The sequence below is a fragment of the Protopterus annectens genome, chromosome 10.part0, assembly GCF_019279795.1.
Source record: "Protopterus annectens isolate FY-2018-M chromosome 10.part0, PAN1.0, whole genome shotgun sequence".
NCBI classification, from domain to species: Eukaryota; Metazoa; Chordata; order Ceratodontiformes; family Protopteridae; genus Protopterus; species Protopterus annectens.
The window spans coordinates 597,934,773-597,948,631 of record NC_056744.1 but is presented as its reverse complement, the minus strand read 5'-3'; the positions used below and the strand labels follow the sequence as shown (position 1 = coordinate 597,948,631).

General features: G+C 44.6%; 1 protein-coding gene across 18 annotated transcripts in view; it reads left to right on the top strand.

Annotated features, from left to right (window-relative positions):
- The window catches only part of PTPRF (protein tyrosine phosphatase receptor type F), a 3,404,399-nt gene that overhangs the window by 2,308,833 nt on the left and 1,081,707 nt on the right, over nucleotides 1-13,859 (top strand). For all 18 annotated transcript variants that reach the window (XM_044085436.1, XM_044085429.1, XM_044085440.1 and 15 more), the window contains one exon: nucleotides 9,802-9,946. In XM_044085436.1, coding sequence (XP_043941371.1) covers nucleotides 9,802-9,946 — 145 coding nt within the window. The remainder of the gene's footprint in view (nucleotides 1-9,801; nucleotides 9,947-13,859) is intronic.

Below are 13,859 nucleotides of genomic sequence, written 5' to 3'. Positions count from 1 at the left end.
GCTCTGACTTTGACTCCGATTACCTTGATTGTTCCTTCTATCGAGGAATCTGGACACCAGGGCTCTCTCGTCGGTTCCAAGGGGGGGGAGTGGCATCGGACCCTTGTCGACCCCATTCTACCCCTTGGAGCGTCAGCGCAGGTGAGCTCGGCTCCAACTGCAGCCTCCGAGCTGTCGCCTTTGGTGCAGAGAAAGATTCCTATTTCTTTGAACCGGAGCTTTCTCTACCTCAAGGTCAAGACACCTTCGAGGTCATGCGGAGTGTGCTGTCCCCCGAAACAGTTCCACTACCAGCTCCATCGGCTCCATCCCCCATAGTGTCTGTGCCAACCTTTGCTCCTCCTCCAGACCCCAAGCGTAGGGAACTGATGCCCCATTGGGTGTTCCCTCTTCTTCCAAGGCCTCCCCTGATCACTCGGAGGAGCCCCCTCGGAAGAAGTGCAAGAGGAAGCACATTGACACCCGTGAGTCTTTCACTTCAGATACAGACTTAGATGAATCGGAAGGGTCCCTGAGGTCCCCCTCTGAAGATGTTTCCTTTTCGGACATCCTTGAAATGCTTAGGCAGAGGGGGAACTGGACTTCCCTAGCCCCTACCAAGGATGAGTCTGTATTCCTGGACGCATTCTGTTCCCGACCTTCCACCTCCTGGGTTTCTCCTCCTTTCAGCCCACTCATGTCTGTGGTGTCTCAAAAGGCTTGGTCAGCTCCTACACTGTGGAACCAACTCCGAGGAGACCTAACAAGTTTATTACAGCCCCCCCAGGATAAACAATTCCTTTCCAAAGGTGTGCCCGTTGATGCCGTGGTGGTAGCAGCAGCCACCAAAAAAGAGTTAGCAGAAACCTCTTCATCTGTTCATCCCCCTAACAAAGTGTCTCGGACAATGGACAGATATGGAAAGCGAATGTTTGCTTCAGCGACCTTCTCTATGAGGTCCCTGAACTATCTATGTCGTTTTACTCGTCCTCAAAGGTATCTCCTGAAAGAGCTTGGAGATGCTCTTCAAGATCCTACAGCTGAGGGGGAGTACAAGCCAAAGTAGCTTCCCAGCTGGCGATTCTTAATTCCATAGTCAACTCCTCCATGAGGCTGATTTCCTATGCAGCCGATGGAGCGAGCAGAGCCGCTGGCACAGGTGTGGCCCTCAGGAGACATGCTTGGATGCGGCTGTGTCAGTTTGCAGAACCCTTTCAAGCGTCCTTCACCAGTACTCCCTTTGATGGCTCTTTTCTCTTTGGGCCTCAGGTGAAAGACATGTTGACCAGGTGTAAGCAAGAAGGCAAGACTCTCTCTGCCATGAGAGTCCGTTTTTCCACTCCCTCTAGACCTTACCCTAAGGGTCAGAAGAGTGGAAAGATGTGGTTCCGGAAATCCCAGGGATCCTTGCCTGACACACGTGGTGATTTTTCCTCCAGAGGCAGAGGGGAGAACAACAATAACAGACACCGCCCTCGTGGCTGAGGGGGTCCGCAGAACCAGGGTGACAGAGAATCCTTCTCTGGCAAGCCCCTCCAGCATCCCTGAAGGGTTGCCCGGCTGCTCACCTCTGGAGGCAGTTGGGGGAAGACTTTCGCTGTACCCAAAAGCTTGGCAAAATTTAACAAGAGACAGATGGGTACTATCTATTATATCTGGAGATTGCAAAATTCCCTTCCATCAATCCCCCTTAAAGTCAAAAAAAGGCCCTTCTAGATGTTCCACCCAATCTGAGGGAGCAAGCAGTCATAGAAGTTTCAAAACTGTTAGAAAAAAGAGCCATTCAGGAAGTCCCCACAGACCAGCTCGGATCCAGAACTTACTTGAGATTCATTTTGGTACCAAAAAAGACAGGGGACTGGAGACCGATTCTGGATCTCAGCAGTCTAAACAAATCTGTACAAAGAGAAAAGTTTCAGATGGTCAAGCTTACAGTCCATTCTACCCTTTCTGAGTCAGGACAATTGGATGTGCTCAATAGATCTTCAGGATGCATACTACCATATCAAGATGGACAGACGCTCCAGGAGACTTCTTCGCTTCGTGGTAGGGGCCAGTCATTACCAGTTCAGAGCTCTGCCCTTTGGTCTCACCTCAGCCCCCAAGGTGTTCACCAAGTGTATGGCAGTAGTCCCAGCTCACCTGAGACGTCAAGGATTCCAGGTGTTTCCATATCTAGATGACTGGCTCCTCACTGCTACCACCAGGCATCAACTCTTACAACCACGGGATTATACAATCACATCATGCACTCAACTAGGCATCACGATAAATTTCGAAAAATCTGCCTTGTTGCCCTGTCAGTCTGTCACTTACATAGGAGCAGAATTAAACACAAGGGAAATGTTTGCAAGATGACCACTGGAAAGAGTTTCCACAATTCATCAACAAGTGTTAATCCTAATGCAGAGCAAAAGTATTCAAGTCAGATATGTCCTTCAAGCTCTGGGCTACATGGCAGCTGCCATTCTTCTAGTTTCATTAGCACGTTTCCACATGAGAATTCTTCAGTGGCTTCTTTTCACGCAGTGGTCCTTTCAGGAGCTTCCCATGTCTCACATGATCCTGATTACAGAAACATGCAAAAGGCACCTGTCTTGGTGGATGGACTCCCCACTAGTGTCTCAGGGCAGACCTTTCATACAGCCTCCACCAGTAGCCACAGTGACCACGGACGCCTCCCTGATAGGGTGAGGGGTGCATTATCTGGGCAGGACAGTCCAAGGCACTTGGCAACCTCACGAGTACCATCTGCACATCAATGTTCTAGAAATGAGAGCCGTGCTTCTGGCGTTGCAAGCCCTTCAAGACTCTCTTCCTTCTGGGACCATTGCAATTCAAACAAACAACATATCAGTGGTGTGGTACATCAACAAACAGGGTGGAACCAGGTCCTACCCCCTGTGTCGAGGCACTCAGACTGTGGCAATGGGCAATTTTCTCCCAACGTTTTCTGATTGCGATGCACATCCCTGGGAGATCCAATGTCATAGCAGACAGGCTCAGCAGAGCTATTCTCGTGCCTTACAAGTGGTCTCTGAATCAGGAAGTTGCAGATCTTATCTTCCGCAAATGGGAACAGCTTTGCTGTGATCTGTTTGGCACCCCTCTCAACAGCAAATGCAGCAACTACTTCTCCCGCTTCCAGGTCACATACCCAGAGACGCTCTAGTCCATGATTGGCCTCAGGGACTCCTTTATGCTTTTCCCCCGTTTCCCCTAATACCAAGACTCGTACAGAAAGCAAAATCGTTGGGTTGCAAAATGATCCTCATTGCCCCTTATTGGCCTCGACAGATATGGTTTCCGTTCCTGCACCCCTACCTTGTCGGTCAGCCCTGGATTCTGGACCCGATTCCAGATGATCTGATTCATCGATCAGGCGGGTTGCATCAGTCCCTCCAAACACTCCAGCTTACAGCTTGGTTACTCCACTTCCAACCTTAGTCAGGCTTCCCGGGATCTCCCCAGCAGTCCATGATATTATCATTTCCTCACATAAGTCTACTACGAGAAAAACGTATGCTAGTAAATGGAAATGGTTTTCTTACTGGGCAGAGTCTATAAATGTGGATCCTTTCTCAGCCCCAGTCCATGAAATTCTTGAATTTCTAGCACTTTTTCAGTCCGATGCCGCTTCCGCTACTATTAGAGTACAGTTAGCGGCCATTTCAAATTTTCATATCGGATTGTTGAATTCTAACATCATGTCTCATAAGCTCTGTAAGGCTTTTTTGAGAGGAACATCTCTTCTTAGACCTCCAGTGAGAGATCCCCCTCCTCCTTGGGATCTTAATTTAGTCTTAACTTCCTTAATTTTGCCTCCTTTTGAACCGGCAGCATCATGTTCCCTTAAGTCTCTGTCTTGGAAGACAGTTTTTCTGGTTGCTATCACTTCAGCTAGGAGTGTCTCAGAACTTCAAGCACTATGTGTTCATCCTCCTTACCTGGTGTTTCACAAGGACAAAGTTTCTCTGAGGACCAATCCATCCTTTCTTCTTAAAGTCTGCTTAGAGAACAATTTAAATCAATCCGTAGATCTCCCAGTGTTCTTTTCCAATCACAGCAACAAGGCAGAATACAAGCTCCACCAACTGGATGTTCACAGACAATTGCATTTTTATCTTCATAGAACTAAAGAACTAATAACGTCAGACCAGTTATTTCTCTCTTATGCCTTCAACAAACAAGGCCTCCCAGTTTCCAAGGTGACCTTATCCAGATGGTTATCTAATACTATTACCTTTATTTACCAGTTACGGAATAAAGAGTTACCAGCTAAACCAAAAGGTCATTCTACCAGGGCATTAGCCACCTCTATAGCCTTTCAGTCTAGGTTGCCCATAGATTCAATCTGTGCAGCTGCCACGTGGGCAAACCCTCATACCTTTATCTCTCATTACAAGGTGGATATGGTCTCCCGGAGCAGAGCTGACTTTGGTTCCACTGTTCTGAAGAGTCTGTTCCAATGAGCCACCCAGGCTGTTAGGTGCTACGGACACTGTCCCAAACAGCAAGAACGAAGGCGAGATAGACAACTTAACATTAAGAAGTTATGTTCCTACCATAACGTTCCATGTTAGTTGTCTTCATCTCGCCTTCCTTCTTGCGTTCCTCCCTCCTTCCCCCGTCCTAGTAGACTGAGAGGAGTTCTTGTTTTCACTGGCTGAGTATTTTTTTCCTTACTGTTCTTCTGGCCAGGTTTTTCGTAACCTATTCTATAATTAGATGTATTGAACAACCAGTTTTTAGATAATTGGTTTTCTCAACTTATGTCTGGGATTAGCTATTACAAATGAGATCTGGGTAGCTTTCGCTAGGCATCATAGGATAAGGGGTAGCCTCGAGCCAGTAAACAGCTCTCGAGCTATTGAAGATGGCAGAGTCAAATCCCAAACAACAAGAAGGAAGGCGAGATGAAGGCAACTAACATGGAACGTTATGGTAGGTACATAACTTCTTTTTCCGTTACCTTAATGACTGGCTCAGGGTGTGATTTTTTTTGAAAGGACTCCCTGGTAGTGTTAAACCCTTTTATGGTTGTAGGACGTGGGAATCTCCATAAACTGGAAGAAATTCTCTCTGGTGTCTTCCTAGTAGATTGCTTTCCTTGGGGCAGAATTAAACACTTTTCATTGGCAGTGAGTCCTTTCCTGCAGAGAAGGTGCAGGAAGTCATAGCCTTGGCAACTCAAATGAGATCACAGTGGAGGGGAGTGACTTTGCTCTTTATGTACCTTTTAGGCCTTGTGGTGGCCTCAGGGCTTCGTATGTTGTTTTCATGTTTTAGTATGCAGATCTTGCACTAGACAATGGACTGTTGGTGATTTCAGACCCTTCACTCCCTTGTAAACCTATTATTAGTGTCAGACCCTTGTGAAGGGGCTGTAGCATGGCAGACTGTTCCCACCATCTTAAAGCAGGGTTTTCCTTCCTATAGCAGAACCCATTATTGGTCCTGATGAAGAGACTGTAGTGGGCCTTCAAAGTCATGTGGATTTGGGAACTCTTTTGGGCTCTTCCTTTGCTCATAAAAGGAAAGAGGGCTTCATAGAAACCATCTAGAGCTAAGAGCTATGCGTATCACCTCCAAATCTCTGAATACAGTGTTGAAACTAGTGCCAGAGACACTCATGCTCTGGTCAGACAACCAGAGTGCTGCATAGTGTGTAAACAGGCAAGCTGGCATAAGCTTGTGTTCCCTATGCTTAAAGGTAACAGCAGTTCATTATTCTGGATGAATGGGTTGGATGGCTTGCTGTCAGAAATATGACATCTGATCCTGAGAGTCTTGGCAGTTTGAAAAATAACTTTATAGTCGAGCAAAAAAAAAAGTCAAATTAAGAGATGTGCTGTTACGTAATGAAAGCATTTTTTGGAGAGGGCTTCCCCCTTCCACCCATGTGATACAAGGGGCTTTGCCCCAGTATCCTCGGTGTATATTACTTAACTCGGATTGCTGCATGTCATAGTAGAAAGAGTATTATATATTGCAACCATAGATCAAATATGTATTCCTTCGCATCTCCACTTTCAGTTCAGCTTTTCTGAGAATTGCATTTACGGTCCTTGGTATTTCAGTAGGTAACCCTGATGGATTACTTCATTCACAGTTCTAGTCCATCCCTGGAGTTGAAAGTAAGAGATTCTTGTTTGGTAAGGATTTTCTAGCAGTGGAGGCATCTGGAGACCTACTTGTTTGCCACCTGGGATAAATGTATTCCTCCTCTTGCTCTCATCAGTTTGGCAAGACAGAGTAGAGTAAGTAATGAATGTACACTCTGCTGTGGTATATGATATTTCTTATACCTTTGAACCTTCTCCTGTGATTCTGAACTTCACTTTAAAACTCATAAAATAAATACTTATTGCCTCTTGCTGGCTGAGAAGGTTGTGGATTCATACTCTTTGGCTCATAGAATTCCAAAAAATGCCTCAGTCAGTCAAGTAACTCACTTGTACTCAGTCAACAAAAGACTATAAAGGCTTCTTCCTTACCATCTGATTGAAGCTGCCAGGAAGCCTTCACCTTGCCACTTATATTCTGAAAAGTGGAAGGGGTTCTCCATCCTTTAGGTAATTGCAACTCATTTCATGTTTAGGTCACAGTTTTTCCATACCCAAGGTGCATATCTTTTGATGTCTCTTGCACAGGTTGACTTGATGGAGAGCAAGACATTTGACCAGCACCAAGTGATAAAGCATTTTTGAAGAAGTTTCTGAATGTGTCCACCCTTTAATAACTTTTCTTTTCTTTGGACTTAAACTTGATGAATGGCATGCTTGCTCAATTCATTTTAAAAGTGTTTGACTAGCTGCTATGAAGTTTGCTTCCTTGAAGACACTGAATTTTGGTGTCCATTACCTGTACTAGAAAAATACAAGACAAAAACAGGCTAGCACTTCTGTGAGAGGTTATAACTTGACTCTATTAAAGTCAAAAAGCAGTCAACAGACCAGTTTCGGACTTGAGCCTTTATCAGTGTATAACACAAACTGCAAATACATGCCTTTATATATGAAAATAGTCATAGTCAGTAAATACAAATCAACCAATGAGCTTGCAAGTTTATAAATGTTCATTCAAACCAGGCGGAAAAAGACCACCCAGTCTGGCAATCCAAGCTTTTTTTTTTATTTAAAATATTTTGCCAACCAGCTTTAAAATTTCTTTTGCCACATACCTTGTCTATAACAGTAAATTTAAATTGTGCAGCCGGATGTTTAATGGTGTGCTTGTATAATGCATTAGTACAGCATTTAGTTCTAATATTACTAAGGTGTTCAGAAATACGTAACGCCCAATATCAGGGTGTTCGGTAGGACCTTCATGTTTTCCAGTGTCTCCAGAAAGGTGGAATGTTGGTCCTGGGTCATGGAGGGCGATCTGTAGTAGGCCACAATTTGCATTGCAGATTTGCCCGATGTTAGTTGCACATGGATGATCTCAGAGGTATCATGCTGCGCCACTAACCGGGAAGTGTAGGTATCCTTGATGAATATGGATATATACACCACCTCCTTTTGTGTTTCGGTCCTTGTTCTGTGGCCAAAACGTATAGTATGAGTTGTAGCCCGGTAGTGCTAGGGTGCTCTTTGGAGCCTTGAACCATGTTTCAGTTACTGCACAGATGTTGACGTTCTGCATACTGAGGAGTGCTTTGAGCGTGTGCATTTTGAGATTTAAACTCCTGGCTTTGAGTAGCATAACCCTCAGTTTTTTGTTAATTGTGCTGTTTACAGAGGTGGGTTTGACTTTTGAGCCTTGCCTAAAAAGGGGCACTATGGGGGCAGCAAGAGCCTTGGCCAGTATTCGAAAGCCTAGGGGTGACAGGTGCAAGCCGTCTCTTGTGAAGCAACGCGGCTTGTCGAGCATGTCGTCCCAGGCTGACAGACACTGGATCCCCTTTGAATGACACCAGAAGCTTAGCCAATTGTTGAAATTGATCATTTTTTCTTTATACTGAGGTATCATTCTTGGTGATGAGGGCAGGATGCTATTCAGGGCGAAGGTCATACCAGCCTGGGCTACATGATCAGAAAGCTCTTCCATGTCTCTCTTCATGTAGTCCAGGGAGGTACGTCTCAGGTCATTAACACCAACATGAACAATGACAGAGTCATATTTGTACTTGTTCTGGAGTGACCCGAGTGCTTGTGTTATGTGGCGTTTTCTGGATCCCGACAGGCAGCTAACAGTAACCTTCTGCTTGTCCAGCCTAGTGAGTGGGACGCCAGTGTGCCCGACTATAGAGTCACCTATTACTAGTTTGTTAGGTATGTTATTTTGCCTTAAGGGCTGTGATTGTGTGGCACACTGATTTTGTATTTTATGTGTTGTCTGGTTTGTGACGGGTGGTGCAGGTTGTTTGGGTGTCTGCTTTGGAGGTCTCTGATGCTTTTGCAGGTTTTTATTTAGAGCTTCTGAGTATAATTTTGTGTATTTATGTGTATTTTTTGCCAGTGCTGTTTTAGTAGGTCTGTGTGCGCTGGACGTGTGGTGCAAATGTTAACCTTCTCCTCTTGACTGTCTATTGCAGTCTTGGGTGGAGACAGCTTAGCTTCCAGTTTGGCTGTATAATTGCATCTCTCGCATATGTTAGTGTTTTGTGGTAGGAGGAGAGGGTTATCTGTATACATGAGGCAGTTGTAGCATTGCCTCAGGATACCCAGATTCACCAGCTGGACTGGAGAGTACACCTGAAATTGCGCTTTGGTCATGCCTGAATAGTAGGGTGAGCTGCTTACTCACTTTGTTGGTGAGGGGTGAATAAAGAGCCTTGCCCTGCTGGGAAATCAGTGTGAGGGTATATTAGTGCTTGCTGTTAGGTCTGAGCAAGTGCTGGTCTCATGCCTCATCCAGGCAGCCAGGAGGGATTTTCTGTTTGTCAGCCCTAATCTCTCTTCCTGTGTCTTGACTTGTGCTTGTGAATGGAAGGGCTCGATGCGTCTTCCCCAGTGTATGCTGATGCATGTAAGATAATTCACTACCATGTCAGTGAAGTTTGGCAGAATAAATTGCACATCCTTGCCCGACAGTCTTCAGGCTGTACACATCTCTCTCTCACTAGTAACTGCCACTATTGTGGAGAAACAAATAATCTCCTTCCTCATAAGATGAGTTAATCTGCATTGACTACTTACTCTCACACTGTCTCTTTGGGTCATCCAGCATCTGGGACATTAACTGATCCCAGATTCTCTGTCATAGTCAAGGTTGTTCTCACTCACTCTGTCTTTCTGCACCTTAAAGCTGGCTTTTAGTGGTTTTATTTTAAAACACTTATGCTCATTTAGTTATATGCTAAATCCAATTCACTGTCAAAGGAGAACCAGAGCCAGTCCCAGCATTCAGTGGGTAAAAGGCAGAGACGCTTAATCCATACAGGGCACCACCCCATCCACTGCATACCACACACAGATGCACACACAATAGTTCAGCAGTTTAGTGTGTGCTGTTCTACTAGAAATTCATGGTTTTCATACCATAATAGGGGGTATTGAGTGTTACTGGAGTGAATTAAAAACTGCCATTCCTGCTGTCAGAGCATTGACTATGTTGACTTCTGTATTGTTTTTCTGCATTTTATGTCTATAACCCTGTGCAGTTTCACAAGTATGACGTGCTTTTTAAGTACTATGTTTTGCTGTACGGGACTTAAAAGGTTTAACCTGAGCTTCTTACAGTCATGTTTTCCACTTATCAGTCTCGTGGACAAGATCAGGTTCATCCAGCAGAAAAGAAAGCTTAACCACTGTTTCTACAGTGTAATTATAAAATGTATTAAAATAATAAAGTGGAATTCTGTGTTTTTATTCACAGATTAAACTGACATTTGAGCCTGTGTCATCTTATATAGTAGATGGCCTGAAGCCAGACACCCTTTATAAGTTCCAGTTAGCAGCTCGTTCTGACGTTGGCCTTGGAGTGTCTACATCTCCCATTGAAGCAAGGACTGCACAATCCAGTAAGTGGTGGAGGGCTTGGACTACCAAGAAAAAGTGTATGTTAATGAAATACCTTAGAATTGCATCATTTGGGTTAGGGGCTTCTCTGTACTCTTAAGGTCCTGTACTACTACTTGTTAGTTAGCAGTCAAATTAAGTGCTTTACTTTTAACAGCAGTCTTTCGGTAAGCACTCTGACATGTCAAGTACCATATTCCAGGCATACAGGTGAGTATTTTTGTGTTGGTAGAAGTATTGCATTATCTCTGGAACGGGATGGCTCACAGAAAAATAGTTGCAAAATATTTTTATTGGCTTTGGGTTTTCAGGACAAAAACAGTAATTTACATCGCTTTGTTTTGTTTATGTTGTGAAGAGGGTAGGCTTTGTGCAGCCTTCATATCTCATCCAAGCATTATTAAACACGGTCTCCCTGACAATGACAGGAGTAAGTATACACTTCTGTTACAAGTGGAAAATAAGGTCTGTGTATATGAAAGAACTTAAATTTAGTGATTTTTGCATGTGCAGGTATGTCTCTGGAGTTCTTCAGTTTCTCCTCTGCTTGTATGGCACCGAAAAAAATGATAGCTTCACCAGAACAGTGTATTTTCCTCAAATCTTTATATATAGAGACAATTCCAGAAAACTACATAGGTTGTCTTTGAGACAGTTGTAGTCAGCAGGTTTGTTTGTACCCAACTGCCACACTATGGAGAGAAAATAGTGAGTACTCAACAGGAGCTACTCAAAAAATATGTTGTCACCAGTACAAGCTGGCTGAATGTTGTACATTGGTGATCTGGTGGTGTTTTAGTCTGGCTTGGGAACTGCCTGGCCTTCTCATTGAAGAAGCCCTTTGACATTCTTCCCGCGATTGAAGAGGTTCTGATGTTAAAAATTAAAGAAGAACATCTTTCTTTCTTGTTCAATCCATATATTATTTGTGGAGGTAGTTGTCAAAGACGAATCAATCCTAAACTCAATGTTTTTGAGGAAGTTTAATTACAATGCTTCTTCAGCAGCCTCTATGCTACCAGCTGTCACAGTCTAAGCCGTAGCGGATAGCAACTCTAAATTCAGCATTCTGCAGTCCTTTGAATTGACTAAGGCATCCACATCCTTTGAATACCTGACTGAAGTATAACTGGCATTTCTAGTATCAACTGCATCTGACTGATCACCATTTACATCTTTCCACATTGGTGTCTCTGGACTTGGAGAAACCAACCCAAGTCTTAGTCCACCTGTGGAAAAGCTTTGATGTATGGAGTTGGTGTCATGAAGATAACCTCTGCATTTTTTCAGCCCTGCACACACTGAGCTTTTACCCGTTACATTAATTAGATGTCCTTCATGGATGCATCTGCAGTCATAACAGCTGGGTTGTCCTGTCGTCAGGCAGCCCTACAGTCGGCCGGATTCCAAAGTCCGGGTCCGTGATGTCGCACTTCACCCGACGTCATCTCTGTGGGTCTTCGGGTATAAAGGCATCAGCCGCGCCATTTTCCTCAGTCTTTCTTGAAGCAGAAGCTGTTCGCAAGTGCCGGTCGGTCGGATCCAGAGATTATTTCTACGAATACTACTAAGACTTCTAAAGCTAAGTACCCCGTTGGGGACTCTTTCTTGCCTCAGCCGATGTCAGAAAAAGTTAATAATTGTTTAACCTCTACAGTTGAGGTCCCTGCTACAATTCTTGAATCGGCCTCTGAAACTTTACCCACTGACTTATCAGACACCATTCCCCTGGATGTTTCTACCCCAGCACGTGGTGTTGCTAGGCCTCCAGCAGCCATGTCCATTAAGGCCTTCGCCAGGGCTAAAGCAGCCAAGACTACCAAATCAGTGCCTGTTAAACCACCCTCAACCAGGCCCTCTTCTAGTTCTCAAATGCTTACCTTGGCAGAAGATTTAATTTCTTTAATTAGAGGATCTCAATCCCACCCAGACAGGGCCTCTCAGCCCCCAGATAAGAGACCTAGGGCAGAGCCCCCCGAGCCAGTATCCTCTGATGATTCTGCTGATGAATCAGACATTACTGACCAGCCAGAGGCCCCTTTCTCCAATTTTGAGGATTCTGATGCTGAAGAATCCATTCCAGCTGCATCCCCTCCAGAAGAATTCTCCTTTGGGGAAACCTTACATGCCATGCGAGAGCAGTTCCAATGGCAGCAGCAGGATTTCTCAGATTCCCGAAAAAGACTTAGAACCTTTCTGCGTCTTCCACAGCACAGGCCCTTAGCTATACCTCCTGTTCTCTCTGTGGTAGATGATGCTTTTAATGATGTCTGCTCTGCTCCAGATTCATTACCCCCAGCCCCTGCCAAACCAGACAGATTTTACAGGGTGCCACATACTCATCACCACCTTTACAAGGCCCCCCTTGCAGACCCAGAAACTATATCCCAGGGTCCCAAGGCAGTAGCGACCATAGCTAAAAACCCTACTCCTTCTGAAAGGGAAGCAAGGTCATTAGACAGATGGGGTAAAAAAGTATACACTTCAGCTACTCTCTCAGCTAGAGCTTTAAACTGCCAGTTTCACATGATACAATACCAAGAGTTTATGCTTGATCAGTTAACTAAAAATTAACCACTGATGAATCTCTTGACAAGAAATATGTATTAGAAATGGTAAATAACATACAACAGGTTAGTAACCATTCCTTAAAATGTGGCTATGATGCACTGGAGGCTTCATTTAGATCAGCCATGACTGGCACAGTGATAAGAAGGCATGCATGGCTAAAGGAGCAAGCTCTACCGGATCATGTTAAAGCTAAATTGTTAGATGCTCCTATGGATAAGACAAGTTTGTTTGGTGCACCTGCCCAGCAGGTTATGAAGAAAATGGAAGAAAAGGCAAAATCAGTTCAAACTGTTAAAGATTTCCTGCAGGTTCAACCCCCAAGGTTTAGCAGGAACTGGCCTGCCAAAAATTGGTCCTTTCCTGACTCCACAAAATTTCAAAGGGGCAGGAATAGACGTTCCAGGGGCAGAAACCAAACCAGAGGAGGTGCCTACAGAGGACGGCAGTGGCAAGGTAACAACAGAGGCACAGACACAGCCACTGCCACTACTTCAACACAGCCACAGTGACTTACTCCTAAGTCCGCCTACCAGGGAACAAATAGCAGCACCACTAGGCGGAAGGTTAACCTTATTTGCAAAGAACTGGCACCACATAACAAAAGACAAGTGGATTCTACAAATTATACATCAAGGTTACCGATTCCACTTCCACACTATACCAGTCAAAGAGGAATGCCAAATCTACCTCCAAATCAAAAAACAGAAGCTTTACAACAGATAATGGAGTTGGCAAACATGAAAGCTGTGGAAAAAGTGCCTACAGCAGAGCAAGGAAAGGGGTTCTACTCCAGACTATTCCTAGTTCCAAGAAAGGAAAAAAGTTGGAGACCAATTCTCGACCTGTCCACCTTGAATACATACATCAGTGTCCCAAAATTCAAAATGCTGACCCTACAGCAACTTCTTCCCATGCTGGGCAAGGAGTGTTGGCTGGTAACTCTAGATCTCAAGGAGGCATACCTGCACGTCCCTATTCGACCAATCTGCAGAAGATACCTCAGATTTCTTGCAGGATCAGAGCACTATCAATTCTCAGCATTGCCTTTTGGCTTATCTACTGCGCCCAGAGTATTCACAAAATGCCTGGCATCAGTAATCGCATACTGCAGACTACAGGAATTCATATTTACCCATACCTGGACGACTGCCTGCTACAAGGGGACAACAAAAGCAAGTTGACAACAGATTTACAAAGGGTCATTTACTTGCTACAAGCACTGGGATACACAGTCAATCTACAAACGTCAAGGCTGATACCATCCCAAACAAGGACATTCTTGGGCGGAATTGGACACAGTGAGACAAATGGCATTCCTAACTACAGAAAAACAAAAGAACTCCC